Source organism: Neomonachus schauinslandi, chromosome 7 (genome assembly GCF_002201575.2).
Source record: "Neomonachus schauinslandi chromosome 7, ASM220157v2, whole genome shotgun sequence".
Lineage (NCBI taxonomy): Eukaryota > Metazoa > Chordata > Mammalia > Carnivora > Phocidae > Neomonachus > Neomonachus schauinslandi.
Genome location: NC_058409.1, coordinates 36,719,470 through 36,738,094, shown reverse-complemented (window position 1 = coordinate 36,738,094; position 18,625 = coordinate 36,719,470). Strand labels below are relative to the sequence as shown.

The window sequence follows — 18,625 nt, the reverse complement described above, 5'->3', positions numbered from 1 at the left end:
GTGTCAGGCTCTGAAACAAATACGGATAACAAAGATGGGGATAATGTTTTAAAATTAGGTTCTCAGGAGTCCCCCATTAATTTGGAGCTCACAAGACAGTGACTGCGTGTTCAATAAATACCATCTGATGACAGTAACGGCCAGTAGTGTGAGATGCCCAGCAGATAGCTCTCTTCAAACATGCAGGTGCAAATATATCCTGAGATATCACACTCACCATGAAGGCAGTGCCTTTCAGCTTTACAGCTCTTAAAACATGAATCCCTCCAGAGGCCAGGAAGATGGGTGTCATTGTCTTCCTGCTAACAGTACAGAAAAGAAACAAAGCAAGAGAACTAGTTTTAAAAATTAGGAGGGTGGATTCACTATATACAGATGCACTGTATAAGGCTCAGTACACTCACAACCACTGCATAATTAGATAAATTGTGTAAATACCCAGAGGTGGTTAGTGGGATAGCTTGTGGAGATGAAAAAATGAGCAATAGTGACATGGATTTTTTAAAAAGCAATTATTTGCTTTCTGTGATGACAAGAATCCACAGATGGTGCATCCTCAAGTTCTTGAGTGTCCTGAAACCCTTTGAAGCATGGTTGTATTCACACTACAAATAATAGCCGGTAGGATGTACATGAGAGACCTTTATTCTATTGATTGCAGATGGAACGGTACCTGTTACTGTATGGATCATGGTGCATCGTCTCCATGGTAGGAGAACATAGCAGGGGTGTCGAGAGCTAACAAAGAGTTCACTCTGAAGATGCTCACAAGAGCTGATTTGCAACTTCCACCTTGAAAGATGGAGTCCCTTTGGGAGAGGGGCACAGGTTGGTGAAGTCAAACTGATCCCATTGCCAACAGTTCTCCATCAAGTTACTATGTCTACTCCAGAAGACCAGAGTAGACCTCGGCTAATGCAGCAAGTGCAAGATGAGTGCAATCACCAGGAATCCATGGCCTGAGTGAAAGCTTGTGCTTCTTGGCCAGGCTTAGGAGCTGAAGGACATTGAATGCCTTCTGAAAATGCCTTTTACCAGTAGAGGCTTCCTGCATATGACTTGATTAGTTTCATTTTCTACCCTGGGCTCGTAGATGGGACTACCCAGATGATACTTTTGTTCATTTGTTCAGCAGATCCTTATTAAGCATCAGTTATGGGCCAGGTCCTTTGCTAGGCATTTGTTGGTAAAATAATGTGTTCCATAGGTTATCATTATCTTGACTTCAGGGATCTTGTGTTCATTGCCTGTTTCCCCCAAGGCACTTGGCACAGTGTATGACACATAGGGTGCATTCCCTGAAGGGAAATGGAGAGAAAAAGTCAGTCATTTGCAGCTACCAGAGCAGTCAGATGCCAGGGAAGTAGCATTGTATCTCCCAATAACCTCTACCTATCCCTTAATAAAAATGGCATGGTACATGGTGAGACCAGGTGAGTAATTTCAAGTTCTGCTTACTCCAGGACTCTGTCGTTATTTAATGGCTTGGCTAAGGGATAACCAGTCATATACAGATTTGGAAGCAGGGGAGCAGATCACTGGAGTGCACCCACTTTCCCGGCACATGTGGACCCATCATGAAGATGTCCTTTGTTTCTTTTCATTCCTCAATTTAGTAAGAAGATGATGCCACTGCATTTCTGAAATCCTCTTCAGATGTTAGATCATTGCAGTGCCGTTTTTCTGTGGGTGTTGTTATCCATCGGTGTACCATCATTCGAGTCAGCAGCACAACCACTGAATGAGCACCTGCAGTAGAAGAGGTAAAGCAGAGACCCTTGGCAGGCAGCAGCTGCGCAACTGAGTGCCATAGCAAAATGCACAGTGGCCGAGGTTGGGGGAGCCTGTGTACTTCCCTATGAGCATGTGCATAGATAAAAATGATAGTCTCTCATGAGGGCAGAGTATTTGTTGTAGGCAAGACACTATGCTAGTGATGTTATGTGTAGTATCCCATCTACTTTTCTTAACATTCCCTATAAGGTGGATATTTGTACTAGCTCCAGTTATAGATGAAGGAACTGAGGATATGTTCACAGCCATGCAGCTAAGAGTTCATGGTCTTAATCACTACAACTATATTGTTGCGTAAATGTTTAATACAACATGGTTAAAAGAATGGATTGTTGATGGACCCGTGGTTGGATGGGAATGAGGACTTATTCCTTCTTGCCCCTATATTTTCACTTGCACAAAAATGTGGGTGGGGGGGGGCAGTGGGAAACAGAAATCACTGTTTGTTGGCTTGGTTCTCCTGCTTTATAAATTAGTCCAATTCTATTTGATAGCCTCCCAATTAAGCCAATAAATTGGATGAGTCAGTGGTTCTGAAATGAAAATGAAACCACACCATATTAATATGGTGATTAGTCACATCACCAAAATAGAGACAATTTGTAAGGACTGTTTTCAAAGCCCTAAGTAGAAACAGAAAGCAATAGGATGTGCAAACATTTGGTGACAGTATTTGGTATTGGAGGAAATCATTCGTGCAATTACCTTTAGATTCTAACCAAATTGGAAGCAAATATTACTTATGTTCCTCATGTTTTTCTGGACTTACTCAGCTGCTTGCTGAATTATTGGAGTTACGTGCATTTCTGAACAGCTCTGTACTTGTCTATTTGACCAGAGGTAAAAAGGAAGTGGGCATTCACACCAACCCACTTTATTTATAGCTCTGCTTTGGCAGTGTTTTATAAAGGGTGGTCACTCACTTACATCCTGAAGGTAAATGCTTTTACACTTTGATTGTAACTACCGCTGGGTGAAGATGTCCAAGTAAGCATGGGTCTCCACTGACAAGTGCACAGCATAAGTTTCGTGCACATCTTACCTTTTTAAATGAGTGTTTAATAACAATCCACCAGTTTCTGTACAAAGTTCAGGCACTATTTCATTTAATAGTATGAATAAGCAAAGAATAAGATCAATTTTAGTTCAAGTAGAAAACTGACTATTAGTTAACCAAGAAAGACTAAAGATCTTTGTGAAGAACTTCAAACTGTTTTTCCAAGCTAAGCTGTTTTTTTTTCTGTGTCCATCCTCTCTGTGAAGCTAAGATGAAGCGAAGTCCAATTTTATTGATCTTTTGGGTGAACATCTATTGGACAGAGATGAGCCAAAGTAGATTTCCTATGATAGGGTTCCTCAAAATGGTGTTCAGAATTTCTTGAGATACTTGTCAATATGAAATTCCCAAGCTCCATTCAGTATCTACTGAATCATGTCTACAGTGGTTCCCTAGTAACCTGTATCTTTTCAGGTTCACCCAAGTGAATCTGACTTAAGTATGAAGACCGGTGAGCAAACTGGTCTTCCAGTTCCCCAGTTCAACTCTTCCTTTTATCTCAGCATTGTATTTGTAGCCTATTCTAGCTCTGGAAGCAGGACACTCAATTCATTTAGCTTAGTGGGCCACTCTTAGGTCCTATACACTGTATTTATTGCTAATCTTAAACATCTACCAGCTGATTAAACAATTCCTCTTGGGAACAGGTAGCAATATTGAGTAATATTTAAGAGCACAGACTCTGGAGCCAGACTGCTTAGGTTTCGGTCCCTGCATGCCAGTTTAAAGTGTTGATATATAGACAAGCATGTGTGTTCTTGGCCAGGTTGCTCTATGATCTTAACATCTCTAGACTTTGATTTCCTCAGATGTAAAGCTAGGGTAGCCGTAATAACTGACTTCATAAGGTTATCTTGGAGATTAAATAAATCGATTAAATGAATTGGTCCTTGGGATCTGTTCTTTTCATCTACAATTGCTCCCTTTGTTATTTTGTCCAGTTTTCTGGCTTAAAATACTACCTAAATGCTGACAGCTCTCAAATTCCTATCCTTAGTCCAGTCCTCTCCTGAACTCCAGGCTTACATATCCAACTTCTTGAGACTCTTCACTTGGATGTTTACTAAAACATCTCAGACTTAATATTTTCAAATTGAACTCCTGATCATGTCCTGAACAAATCTTTTCTGCCCGCAGTGGTCCCTTTTTCAGGTGTTGACAATTTCCTCCTTCCTCCCCTGGCCAGAAACCTTGGAGTCATTCTTGACTCATACTCCACATACAATGCATCAGGAAATCCTATTGGCTCTATTTTTAAATTCTGCTCAAAACCCCATCTCACTTCATCACTTCCACAGCTATCATACTGATCCAAGCCACTATCATGTATTGTGTAACAGTTCCCTGCTCCCACTTTTGCCTCTGACACCCAGATCTGTTCTCCATACAGTAGGCAGTCTAATTCCCTTAAGAATTTAGGTCAGATCCTATCACGGCTCTGCTCATAATTTTCCAAAGACTCTCCATCTCACTCAGCATAAAAGGGTCCCTACGGCACGTATTGAATGGAGCACTGGGTGTTATACTCAAACAATGAATCATGGAACATTACATCAAAAATTAATGATGTAATGTATGGTGATTAACATAACATAATAAAATAAAATTAAAAAAAAAATAACCTAAAAAAAAGGGGGGGTCCTTACAGTGGCCTGGAAGGCCATTCATCATCAGCTCTTCTGTTTCCTCTCTGACCTTACTCCTGCTGCCCTCTCCATGCTCAGCAGCCTTCTTGCGCTTGAACTTGCTGCTTGAACTTACCAGACCTCAAGGTCTTAGTGCTGGCTGTGTGTTCTGCATGGACTGCTCTTCTCCCACATACCTGCATAGATAGCCAGTTCCCTTCAAGTTTTGTCCAAGTGTCGTCTTTTCTGTGGAGCCTTTATTAAGTAGCTATTTGAAATTGTAATCCCCTTCTACCTTTGGCCCTTCTGATAGGCCTGACCTCTTATCTGCTCATAGTCATCTTTAATATACTATATATTTTACTTATTTATCATTGTGATTGTTTATTAAATATCTCCTTCCACTAGAATCGATGCTTCAAGAGGATATTTGTTTGTTCTGTTCATTGCTATACCCCTAATGCCCTAAAACACTACATGGCATATAATAAGTGTTCAAATATTTGTTGAATGGATGAATGCATGAACAATTTGGACTTGATTAGAACATGGTTTATAACTTCCCACAGGATTCTGCCTTGGCTCTTAGGATATTTAACATTTTTTATCACACTGTTGGTTAGGAATATTTTGGTTACCAGGCTGAAAAATCCTACTAAAATTTAATCACAAATTTGGCACACACAAATGAAAAGTTCAGAAGAATGCTAACTTCAGGTAAGGCTTGATCCAGAGCTCAGCCAGGTCACCCTGGTTCGACAGTCTCTCTGCTCCACTTTGTATGTAGACCCAGCAGCTGTTTGCAGGCTCTTCATTTGTGGTGGAAAACAGACTGATGTATTGCAGGGTTTCACATCTCCTTAAGTCCTTAGGAAATATATCATAACCTCTCATTTGGTTTGTTTGGATTCCATGCCCAACCCTGAGTCTATTCCCTGTACTCAGTAAGATGGACTGCCTGGTGGACTCAAGCCAGTTAGAGCCTAACTCTGATGTTGAGGGAAGGATGGGTATTACCCACATGACTTGAGGGTGACAAGGGGGAAAGCCAGGGGACTGTTGGCAGAAGAAGGGAAGAATGGTTGGTTGATGGGGAGACAGCTGATGGTCTGGTATAACAGTAATGAGTACATGCTTATTGAGTTAAATATGATAGCATAAGGTTTGGGGATTCAAGCCAAAATAACATATGGAAGAACTGATGGATTTCTTCATTCATTCAAGAAGTGGAATAGCATCTGCAAAAGCACAGAGGTATGAAAATGTTTGACATGTTTGGATTGCTGTGAGGAGTTGGTGTGAAGTGGGTGAAAAGTAATATATTACAATCTTCTCAGTGCTGCAGCAGAAGCCTGAACCTAACTCTCATTGGTCCAAGTTGGAGTATTTTTTTGTGCTTGGCCCAATCACTGCTGAGAGGGATATGCCAATTAGCTCGGGCCTTAAAGGCACACACACATACACAGAACAGATTGGATTCAGAAAAAGAAAAAGATAGGGTTTTCTTAACAGAAGAAAGGGAAATTGATGCTGAGAAGGTATCAGAAGCAGAGAAAGATGTGTAAATCCTCTCCAAATAGACCAGTGAACCAAGATAGATCAATACGACATAGTCATAATTTTAAAGTTATATGACATTGAATGTGGTGATAGTGTGAGAATTGTAAAACTCCCTGCCTGTTTTTCTTAGAAACACCATTCTGATTCCACTTATCAGCTATTGAGTTATGTGTGTGTCCTTCCAAGGGCCATGAGCACAGAAATAAGACCAGAACAGCAGGTGACCGGGCATAGTTGAGTCCTCTCCTTGAAGGTAGCCTTTTCTTTATTTTCATCTTGGGATTTAAGGGATACTTTGAGTGGAGGAAAGAAAGTCTAAATGTTAACTAAATTACAGGATTGGTTGTAAATTTTGTCTCTAGCTCTCTCCTTGTGGATCTAATCAGGGAATTCAGGAGTGTAATTTGAAGGTCTGAGCCTTCTAGAGTCCGTTTTATTCAGCCCCTAAGACATCACCCCACATCCTCCTCTTCAGTGCCCAGTGGAATATGATATGGACCACCATAATATAATACTCTACTCTTTTTGGCATCCCAGATTTTTTGAGAAGGAAATGTGACTGTCTGATTTAGGGTGTTGTTAGCCAGAGGAGTGGGGAAAGTGAGGATTAACACATGAGACTTTGTCCTTGGGAAGAACATTCAGGACTGCCTTAGAGCTCTCAGAGCAGGTGTGCTTGTGGGTGAAAGCAGACACCAGAGTGTCTCTTCGTGCCTGTTCCAAAACTCCATCGTGTGCTCACCCCACTTTGTGCGCATCTCTGTTGCCTTGCTGGCATAATTAAGCACTCCCAATGCCGCTGCCCCAGTTTTTAGTCCGTGGGTAAGGATAGCTGCCCTCACCCGTGCCAGCCCCCAGCATGTTCCCTTGTTAAATTATGCATATGCTAATGAAGTGTGAAAATCAGCCAAATAACAACTCTTTCTAATCATTTAAGGTCCCAAGAGCAAAGGAGCTTTTTTTCTCTTCTCTTAATTTTGGGGTGGTTGTTATGATTTGCAAGCCAATCGGAAGCACAATTCTCTGGGTGTTTCTCCTCTCCCAGTTCCCTTCCACAGAAATGAGGCTAATTGGCATTCTCACTTCTACCTCAAGTGAGAAGAGTCTTCTGGAAAACCAGTGACCTACTGTGCCCTTTTCATTTACATCTGGGGCTGGATAATCCATAGTTTTACATGCATACACAGAACAGTCCCGAAGGGCAATTAACTAGACTAAATTATTTCCTGCCCCCTGGAGAGTCAGTGTTTGAGAACATCCCCCCAGAGATGGTGCATGCCAAGGCCCTTGTGTTGTGATTACATTTTACCTTTACGTTCCAGTCATCAGCTCTGAGTCTTTGCCAGTCCACCCGTTATCCTTGCAGACCTAGTCATGTTCTCTGACTTCCTGATCTGGCCCCTACCTGCCTCTCTGACCGTCTTCTACACCCTCCTCCTCATCACTTGCGTTGTACCACCTTGGGTCCTTTGGACGCAGCTCTTTGCTCTTCTTGGAAAGCTTTATCCATACATCTTTGTGTAGCTGGCTTCTTCCCAACCTTCAGGTCTCAACTCGCTCTTCACTCTTGAGAGAGGCTAACCCTAACCACCTAGTTAATGCTGAATCCCATCCATCATCATCATAGGTCACCCCCTCTTTATTCCCTTCAGAGCCCCAGTCATGGATTCTGTCCCATCCCTTAGATTAATTGCATCATTTTCCTTGAGGGCAGGGGACTTTGTCTCCTTTGCTACCATATCACTAGGGCCCAGCACATGCCTGGCACACAGGAAATGGGCAATAAATGTCATTGTTTAAATCACTGGTGTTTTTCAAGTATCTCTGAGCAGTGTGAGAACACCTTGTACAAGGTTTTGTTTCTCTGGCTGTTTTATCCTCGATGATTTGTTCCTCCAAGGAGGGGACTTGGTTATATCATCTTTGTTTTCCATGTCGAGCATGCATGTCAGTTACGCTGTTAATACAGACTGTGTTACTTGACTCCAAAATCCTTGATGATAGTGCGTATTTCGCTGAAGGTTTTATAGAGAGACTGGGCGGGAGAGGTACGTCACACACCCCGATGTCTCTTTTCTCTCCCCCCACCCCTGTGGCTTGCCCGTGTGCCCCTCAAGTTTCAGGTATTTTCTCCCTCCTGCTCACCCACACATTCACTCAGAAATCCTCCCTCCCCCCCCCCCCCCCCCCCCCGCCTTTGTCCTGAGGAAATCAGCTGTTGCCCTCAGGTTCCACCCTACACAGCAAAACAAAATTCTCCTAGTGATCTGAACAGCAACCACCTTTTGTTCTTCAAGCACACTCCATAGGGACCTGAGTTCATTCCAACATATTTGAATGAATAAATCACAGCATAGATGTTATCTTTGTCCCAACTGATCTGAACCCTTCTTTCATTTTATTCATTTATTCAACAAATACTTATTAATGTTTGTGCCAGGTGCTGGGGATACAACAGTGAGCAAGATTGATTTCCTGATGCTAAGGTCTCTGGGAGAAATTCAGGAGGATGAATGAATATAGAGGTTTGTGTGAGTCTAAACTCCACAAAGTAGAGAGGTTTGCCTCTGCTGTTGCAAGAGATCTAATTGTACACCAAACGACTGGATTTAAAGAATACCCCTTCAGGGATGATTTTAAAGTGCTTTTTCACATCACCTAATGCTAAAATTGTAGGTTTCTCTGTCCGAACTTGACCTCCCTACTTTGGAGAAACATTCCTCTTACTTTTTTTGAACCAGGGTGTGCTCAAGAAAAAATTAGGTTTGCTGAGTGTGGAAATGATTGTCACCTCTAAAATTTGAACAGAGGAAGCTGAAGCTAAACTGTATTTTTCAGAGCTTCACAGGGATTTTTTCTTTCTCCTCCAAGACACACAAAATAGATACCTAAACGCAGTGGGAGCCAGCGTGTGGCTGAACCACACAAGGAAGCCGGAGGCAACTCCTAAGATGGTGCCACAATAGCCTGGAGGGGAGAGAGGGGCAGATTCCTGTCACCAGCTGGAAGAGCAGGCCTCTCCCAAGCCTGCTCAGTTTTAGCATTGCCTCCTACAGCAGAGACTGGAAAAGGAACATGCTACTCTGCACCTTACTACAGTGACTAGGGAGAGGGAGAGATGCAGAGGTTGGGTCAGAGATGTTTCTTGTTACTAAAGCAGCATGATCACACCTGTCAAGATGTGAGCTTAAAGAAAAAGGCGGGGGTCAGAAACTAGGATCACAGGACCTGAACTCTGCCTCTGCTTATGTGTGGCCTATAGGGAGTTGGCTCAATGTTTAAATATTTTTTTTAATGAGTTGCTAACATTGAAAAACCACAGTGTTCAAGAAATACCCATATTTCCATCTTCCCTTGAAAACGCTGATCCGCTGGCCACAGTGAACACATAGGCTTTGGCTCATAGCTAGCTGCAGAAGGACAGCAGGTGCCCTCCCATAGGTCATGTCTGAGGACTCGAGGCTGCCATAGTCTCCTCCCAGCCTGCTCCACTCCTAGCAAAGACCTGCCCCGCATCGGAGCTTACAACCCCCACACACATGGGAAGGAAAATAACTGAATGGCTCTAAGCACTGTTCTTTGTTTGTTTGATTTTTGACAGACATAAAGTTCAATTCTAGACCTGCTAGTAAAGAGCCAAGTGGCCTCGTACAGATTGTCCCAATGCTTCCATTCCTTATCTGCAAAATGGAGATTTGTTATAGTAAGAGCTTCAGAGAGTTTTAAGGGACGAACAACATAAACCCTACAAAGCATTATGCATTAGACTGGGATTATGATAAGCATAAAGTAAATAACAAGTGTGATTGTTGTTAGCTGGGTCATAAAGAGAAGTCTTCTGAGATGGTTGAATTGAAGAACATTAAAAAAAACAACAACAATTTTAGAGGTCCTGTCATCTTACTGCTTTCCAGAGTCTTTTCTCTTTCTCTGAAGACTGGTCTCTCATAAGAAGGGACTTGCTAGGTTGCATCATACTCGTGTGTCTTTCCTTTTTTCTCTGCCATTTTGGGGGGCTGTGGGAGAGACAGGGGAAGATGGAACCAAATCATGCCTCTCCAGATGATACTGAAAAGCATTAACATGGGTGAAGGAGTTAAACCATTTGTTAGAAGAAAACACCTATGCACACTAAAGGGTTGTAAACTAAGAGCTCAGAGAAAGTGGAGGGCAATATAACTGTCATCAGTTGCCAGTAAGTAACCCGACTCCCCAAGAACAGCGCTTGGGTGGGGATTATCAGCAGCTCCACAGGTGGATGGGCTGGTGCAACAGCCAGAAGCTTCAGGAAATGGCAGTGTCTTCCTTATCAGGATGTGGGATAAACAGGAAGGTGCCAACTTCATGATTAGTACCTGGCTGACTATCTCGGGGAGCACTTAACTTGACAACGTGTGTGAACCATAATAATGGATTTAAAGTAGTGCTTACTGAAGCGTGTGCCCCAGAAAAGTGGAGAGTCGGGAACGGGGGTGGGGGACTGCTCTAGCATCATTGTAAAGCTCGGAAGTGACCCTGATGAGGGGGCTCTTCTCAAAAGTTTTTCTACATGGGGGTGGGTGAATTTTGTCTTCTGTTGGTTTCTCTCTTGGCAATCATAACCAGTCATAACTTCTGCAAGTTGATTCTCCATCCCCTTTTATTCATTTCTGAATTGCTTTCTAACTTAGGTATGTCCGTTCCTAAAATTTCATGATTCTGACTTGTCAGTATGTCTGAGACTGAACTCATCAGGAAACTGCCATTCTTTAAAGTTAAGGTAGTAGAACCTTCTCTTGTGAGATGGAGAGATCTATCTTTATAGAAAAATGAACTGTGTTTTAATACCTATTTGGCTGTCATTAAGAGCTAAGACCTAGGAAAAAATAGTGTTAATATGTTTATCAAATGGATCTAGCACTTATTTAATACTAAATTAAGAACCAACATATAATTACATTGTGTATATTTGAAATTCTAATTCTGAATTGATGTTACTTCTGATTTGCCATTATCAGGAGTTATGATATTTACTAAAGATGTGAATAGGATAAGTAAGATTATAGTGGAGTTAAGTGTCCCAAGGAGTGTTGTCTTGAATCAACTTTCTAGTAGTGCTACTAGTGCTCATATGTTTCTTAATTAAGACAGGTCTGAAGAGGGGCACCTGGGTAGCTCAGGTGGTTAAGCGTCTGCCTTCGGCTCAGGTCATGATCCCAGGGTCCTGGGATCGAGCCCCTCATCCAGCTCCCTGCTCAGTGGGGAGTCTGCTACTCCCTCTCCTTCTGCCCCTCCCCCTGCTTGTGCTTTTCTCTCTCTCTCTCTCTGTCTCTAATAAATAAATAAAACCTTTTAAAAAAAGAAAGATAGGTCTGAAGAATTTTCATTGATAGTTTTCAGGGTATGGATATAGAAACATCTTTGACATAAAAGTAGTGACGACATTTCTTACGTGGATACATCAAAATTCATTTTATTAGGGGACTGAGACTGTACTTGCATTTTAGTTCTAGTTACTGAGATACCATATGGAATTCCAGACAGAAAGACCGACAGATCAATAGATCAATTGATTGATCTTCACTGATAAAACCTTCTTTGCACATAGTTTCATAATACAGACAAAACTGGAAGTTGGATGCAACTTGGAAGATTAGACTGAATCATTCCATTTTCTTATTTTCATTTAAAGAAGGGATAAAGCCTGTTGCAGGACATCTTCTTCCATGATGGGCCAAGTTCTGTAGATCCAGGAATTATTTGCTGAACACACACAAAGAGGCACATACTGGAAGATTCGTGCACACACTCCTATCTTATTTCTCCCTGATAGTCTCTTGATGTGATAAGTTATTAATGTGGTTTACTAAGGCAAAAACACCGAGTCTTGATCCCTCTCTCCCGCAACCAGATAATGCCAAAATTTCCCAAAGCCCTGAGATGGAATTGATGCTGAGTGGTTCAAGTCCTTGGTCCTGAGAGACTTCGTTTCCTGTTCACAGAAAATCATCACCCCTGCTTTCACAGAGCTTGTGATATTTCCAGTGGTAGCTTCAGAAAATCTCCATTTCAGTCCAGCTGATAACACAGGGCAGCCTGTGTCTTAATTTAAACCTGGGGATGAGACTATGGCCATGCGTGCATCTGTAATCGAAATAGATCACAAATAGTCATTAAATATTCTTCTAGCACGTGGCTTCCAGTAGCTTGAAAATAAGCCACTATATAAATGCCCTTTAATTTATTAAACCTGGCTTCTACCCTTAGGCACTTGGTTGTTTCCATTTTTTCCATATTGTAACCTTTATCTACATCATTTTGCATATTGGGAAGAAATTTCCGAAAAGCTGAATTTGTATCAGAACATGTGACAGCTGTTTTAAGGAATTTTTCCTATATGAATATATTATCCTAAAACCCTGTTATATCCACATTTCTATCCACCCTCCCCCTTTTCTGTGCCTATCTCTTCTCTACCTCCCTCAGTCCCCCCAACACACACACACACACACACGAGTCTCTCCTCAGTCAAGTCAGGCATTTGATGTAGGGAAATGACGAAGCATTGTTCAGATATATGTGAAGGTGGTCAGCATACATGAAGCATTGGTTGGAAAACTATGAACCAGCTCTATTAAAAAAATAAATAAAACAGACAAAATAGCTATGGAGGTGTTAGGTTTGGAGGATCTCATGCCTTTTGCTACAGTGGGATTTGTGCGATAAGTACAAGATTTGAAGGAATAAGGTAGTCATTGGCAGGTCAGGCTGAAGTATTAATTGCTTTGAGCCATCTCTTTGGACTTTGTAACTTTACTATAAGTTGGTGAAAGATCATGGGTATGCCACGGGCATAGCTACTTTAATGAAAACTTCTGGATCCTGAGCTTCCTGGATGAATACTGAAACAGATATTCTAAATGCAGACGGGGTATAGAATGGTAATCTTTATTTTGATTTGAAGTAGCATGTGAAGACCATCAATAGCTATAAGAGGGTCCCACTTCTTTTACGACGTTGGATGGTGAAGAATCTGCAATGATCCAGAATTCACTTCATTCACAGCATTATCCTTCACCCTTTATTTGAACCTCAGTTGGATTTGATCTGGCTCAAATGAATTGTTTTCACCAACTATCATATTAAGGCAACACTGATTCTGTGAAACATTGTGGTAGATTGGAAGGAAAATTCATATTTCCATCGGTAATAATTAAACAACGTATGCTCTTTGCCTAAAACTTTTGTTTTTTAATTCACGCCTCTATGTCTGTTTTCAGGGAAAATGCCTTGCCTGGGTATCCTATAGAGCCAGGCATTCAGATAAAATCAGAAATGCTTGCCTGAGCATCTCTTCTCCAAATATCCAGATGTTTGCATTCATGCAGACTAAATGTCCAGGTGGTCAAGTAACTGCACACATTTGGATAGCTGGCATCAGACGGGCAGCCATACTGCCCAAGCTTTCTTCTGGAAGCATGTAACTCAGTAGACACACTTTCACATCTGTTTCTGATGTGAAACTGAGAGAGAGAGAGAGGCCAGATAATGTGGTGGCTAAGAGCAGAGTTTCAGACTTAGGTCTCGATCAACATGCTGACACTGCCATTCCTAGCTGTGTGATTCGGGGATGGGTTTACTTAGTGTGTCTGTGTTGGTTTCCTCACTCGTAACATGGGGAGAGGAATACATAGATCAGGCTGGTGTTGGGTGTGTGAGTGAAGTAAGGCGATATGAGGAGGTTAGCACAGTCTAGAGCAAATAATAAGTCCTGTCAGGAGTGTAAACTGAACTCCCTGTCATCACCAGCTGGGATGTGGACGAGCACTGGAAGGAAGGTGGCCTGCCCCGGGCACTGAGGACTGTATGCTCACAAAGTTATAGATACACTCCTATCCTTCCATGCAACACAACCAACATATGTGATGCCTTAACCATTGAAAATGAGATGGGATATACCTGATTGAGTAAAGAAATGAATGAATGAGATGAGCACCAACAGTGCATCCCTGTGTTCTGGTTAGTATTTGAGGTAGCCTCTGAAGAACAGCTAGAGAAAGAGGAAGAAAGTTGTAATGGATGAGCAATTGGGAAAGAACACCTAACCAGAGAGAATGCTAACAGTAAAGGCATGGTGATTAATTCTCTTTTTATTTCAAGTATTCAACAGGCATTTGAGTTCCTTTTCTGGCCAGGCACCTGAGCAAAGCTTGGGGTGTTTGAAGGGAATGAGGAGTAATCTAACTACAGTGTAGGATGGGGAGAGGAATCTGCCAAAGATAAGAGTAGAATACCTTGTACTTAGAGTTTGGGCTTTATTCTGGAAAGTTGAGGGAATTACTCTGGCTCTTGGACCTGCAGCCTGTGAAGTCTCACCAGTGCTTGCTACCAGTCCTTTCCACCCCTGGTACCTTAGAGTCTGGCAGTAAGCAGTCAGCAGACATTGGTTCTTAATTTTAAGAAGGTAGAGATTATCATTTGTAGTTGATCTTATTGTTATTTTTCTGATTATATAAATGTTGTCCATATTTTCAATAACTCAAAATATAAGATATCCCACAATGAATTCACGGACTCATTCATTCAAGAGATATTTATTAAACATGTGGTTTTCCAGATTTTGTGCTAGGCACTATTCCGAAAGATAATTAAAACTTTGTTTCTTCCACAGCTTATAAAATGTTCACGTTATAGGTGCAAAATAAATTGTAGTTCCATAGTAAAGGAACAAATGTTTTACTGTAGGAGAAAAAATCTCCTCCTGTTACATCACTTTTGGTAATTTTGTGTTTCTAAAAAACAATTAGATTGAGTCCATTTTTGGAATACATAAAAACTACCTAATTTAGTGTCCTGTTTCTCTAGGCTAACAAAAACCAGAATTACCCCCTATAACTCAGGAGCGGACTTCACCTTCATCCTTAGCTTTGTCCATAGTGCATATTAATAATCCAGGAAATCATGCTATCTATTCCAGGCCCTGGTCTGCGCAGAGGGAGGGAGGCCCACACCTGCCTTATGCAGAGCCTGTGATGTTTCCAGCAATAGCATCTGCAAATCTTTATTTCAGTCTAGCTGATTATGCAGTGCAACCTGAGCCATAAATTGAACCTGGGGATGAGACCATGACCAAGGGTGCATCTGTAATGTTTATGAGCTGTAAGGTCATTGCAGGAAACAGCAAGGAACATAGTTGTAATAGACTGTTGGCCTCTAAGGAAATTATTAATTAAATTTTATCTTCTCCCTGGCATGCTTCAGTGCCACCACTATGAGTCTTTAGACCTGGGGAAAGTACAGCTCGGTAATAACTGGCCTTATCGTCGGGCTGGCAGTCATTTAATATGCTCCTTTGTCTGACACCAATCATGAACTGCAGTGTGGGATGTCAAGGTTTCTGCAAATGCCAATAGCACGCCTCACTGTACATCAGGCCCAGGGTTCAGATCTCATGATAGAAAATCCAAGAGTCACCAGTGAGCACAGCAATCCATTTTCTGGAGATGAGAGGTGGGCACAGTCCCCTTTCCAGGATGCAGCCCCTTCGGTCTCTCCAGTGTTCTCTCCACAAGAGCTAAAATCACTCTGAAAAGGCCAAAGGAAAAGCAGCTCAAGTGTCACTGTGTTGACACCATCCAGGTAGAGTGCTATTTTTGAGTCTTTGACTTGAGGTGCAGACTTGACTAGGAAAATCAGAGCTGAAATGGCATTTCCAGTGACTTTCTTAGATTTCCCAGATGGATTGGCTCGGCCCACGAATCAAACAGCATTTTTCTTGTTGTTCATAACCGCTTGCTGTGTCGGCCAGCTGTGTTCATCCTGCCTCACACTGAAGCCCCCACATGAAATGTTTTCTGATCAGTTGGCAGCCGTGCTGAGGACCCACAAAGCAGATTGGAGTCCAGCTCTGTTTTTCCGTAGCTGGGTGGCCCTGCCCCACTAATGGGGATTTAAGCATCTTCATTCCGGGCAAGACAGCAGGTAGAGAATGCAAGGCACAGATGTGTTTGATTAGATTCTCGGTTTTCCACATCGACACTTCCACATGCCTTCCGTGGCCCAGCTTTGTATTTTGATACCTCGGTCGCTTGCCCCCGCTTTCTAAGTTTGAGCCACTGACCCATCTCTGTGGAGTCATCTTTGTTATAGAAAACTCATGATAAAGTCTGGGAGGAGTGAACATTTAGCTCTGAGAGATTGTGACGGAGTGTGTGAAAGGGATGAGGCTGTATGCCACTTGTAAGACCAAGGGTGAATAAGATACAGTCCCTAGGAGGAAGAAGATCAAGAAGTGACCACACTGACAATCGCCATGACAATTTGTGCTCCGATGGCCTCCACGCAGGCTGCAAGTTTGAGGTCGGCAGCCTGTGTGCACATCACCTTCCCATCTTCATTACGGCCTTCCTGATCCTGCCACGCCTCTGGATGTTCTCCTTAAAAACACTTGAGTACAGACGTTGAGGGTTAGCAGATCTTTGTTTTCTATATTACAATTTCATAGAGGAATCTGGTCCATTCTGTAATTAAGAACTATTTTAAGGTGATCTGCTTTATGAAACCTGATATGCTCTAGGGACATTTCGGGCAGGGGATTGATAGTAGAGAATATTTTCGGTGGAGCCGCCACCAGACCAAGGTAGTCAATTGTCACCAGGAATGCTGGAACCTGCAGGTTGGCCACTGCCTGAGGAAGAAAGAAATAACTTAACCTTGGCAGTGTTTCTGATTGTGTACAACTCTCGTAGACACTTAGACCCTTAAAAATGGAAGGTATTTTGGACCCTTACCTTGCCCAACACCCTACCATTTATATAAATTTTTTCCAACATTTTCCTGCTGAATGATCATCTACTTTTTGATGAATGTCCTCAGTGCAGGAAAGTTTCATCCCTCATAGCAGTGCATTCATTTTTTTAAACATTTATGTACCTTTATTAAAATATTAGGCAGAACTGAAGAAGTCAATTTAATCATTTAAATTTAACCTGTTGTATTAGGCAAAAAAATACATAAATTCTAACATGTAAAAGTCACTTTTTGTTTTCTAAATTATGCATAGAAAAATTGTGAATCGTTCTGTATATGTAACAGCATGGTACTATTAGTAATTTCAGTGGTGATACTTGTAGATTTTTTATTTACCTTTCTTTTATTGTGGTAAACAATATATAATATTAAATGCATAAAATTTGTCATGGTAACCACTATTAATTCAGTGGCATTAATTACCTTCACAGCGTGTGCAATTATTACCACCATTTCCAGAAATTTTCATCATCCCAAACAGAAACTGTGTACCCATTAAGTGATAATTTGCCACTTCTCCCTCCACCTAATCTCTGGTAACTTCTAATAGATTTTCTGTCTCTATGAATTTACCTATCTAGATATTTCATAAAAGTGGAATCATATAACAGTTGTCCTTTTGTGTCTGACTTCATTCCTTTAGCCTAATGTTTTCAAGGTTCATCCATGTTGTAGCATGTCTCAGAACTTCATTCCTTTTGACAGCTGAATAATATTCCATTGTATACTAGGTTTTGTTCTTCCGCTCATCTGTTGGTGGATACTTAGGTTATTTTCCCTTCTTGGCTATTGTGAAAATGCTGCATGAACATTGGTGACAGGTATCTGTTTGAGTCCTTGCTTTCAATTATTTGGGGTATATTCACCTGGTAGTGGAATTGCTGGGTCATATGCATATGTGGATATCCAGTTTTCCCATTGCCATTTGTTGAAAAGACCATCTTTTCCCCATTGTGTACTGTTGGCACCTTTGTTGAAGATCATTGGATCATATATGAATGAGTTTAACTCTGGGATCTCTATTCTGTTCAGTTGGTCTCTATGTCTGTTTTTATGCCAGTATTGCACTGTTTAATTACTGTAACTTTGTTAATATATTTTGAATCAGGAAGTGTGATGCCTCCAGCTTTGTTCTTTTTTTCTTAAGATTTCTTTGGCTGTCCTGGATCTTTGGTGGTTTCATATGAATTTTAGGATTGTTTTTTCTGTTTTTGTAAATGCCATTGGGATTTTGATGGGGATAGTAATGAATCTGTAGATCTCTGGGCAGTACGGAAATTTTAACAACATTGTCTTCCATTGCATGAATTCAAGATGTCTTTGCAACTTTTTTGTTTTCTTTAATTTCTTTCATCAGTGTTGTGTAGTTTTCAGTTAGTAGCCTTTGACCTTCTTCATTAAGTGTTTTATGCTATTAAAAGATCATTTTCCTAATTTCCTTTTTGGATAGTTCAGTGCTAGTGTGCAGAAATGCAACTTTTTTGTGTGTGTTGATTTGATATATTGTAACTTTGCTGAATTTGTTTATGCTGTAGCAAGTTCTTCTGTGGATTCATTTGGGTTTTTTTTTTTTTTTTAGATATAAGATTAGGTTGTCTCTATATAGACAGAGTTTTGCTTCGTCCTTTCCAATTTGGATGACTTTCATTTCTTTTTCTTGCCTAATCACTCTGGCTTGGACTTCTAGTACTATATTGAATAGAAGTGGTGAGTGGGCATCTTTGTCTTGTTCCTGATTTCTTAGAGGAAAAGACTTCAGTTTTTGCCATTGAGTGTGATGTTAGCTCTCAGTTTTTCATAA

The 18,625-nt window shown here is 41.3% G+C and overlaps 1 protein-coding gene across 5 annotated transcripts in view; it reads left to right on the top strand.

The window, feature by feature from the left end:
- PPP2R2B (protein phosphatase 2 regulatory subunit Bbeta) overlaps positions 1–18,625 on the top strand; it is a 416,527-nt gene that overhangs the window by 216,674 nt on the left and 181,228 nt on the right. Inside the window, exon 1 of one of the 5 annotated variants that reach the window (XM_021702178.1) lies at positions 1,669–1,763. The exons of 3 other annotated variants lie outside the window; for them this stretch is intronic. In XM_021702178.1, the coding sequence (XP_021557853.1) occupies positions 1,742–1,763 (22 nt within the window). In that variant the 5' untranslated portion in view covers positions 1,669–1,741. Of the gene's footprint in view, positions 1–1,668; positions 1,764–18,625 lie in introns of those variants that run through there. One more of the 5 variants, XM_021702177.1, reaches the window with a different exon arrangement.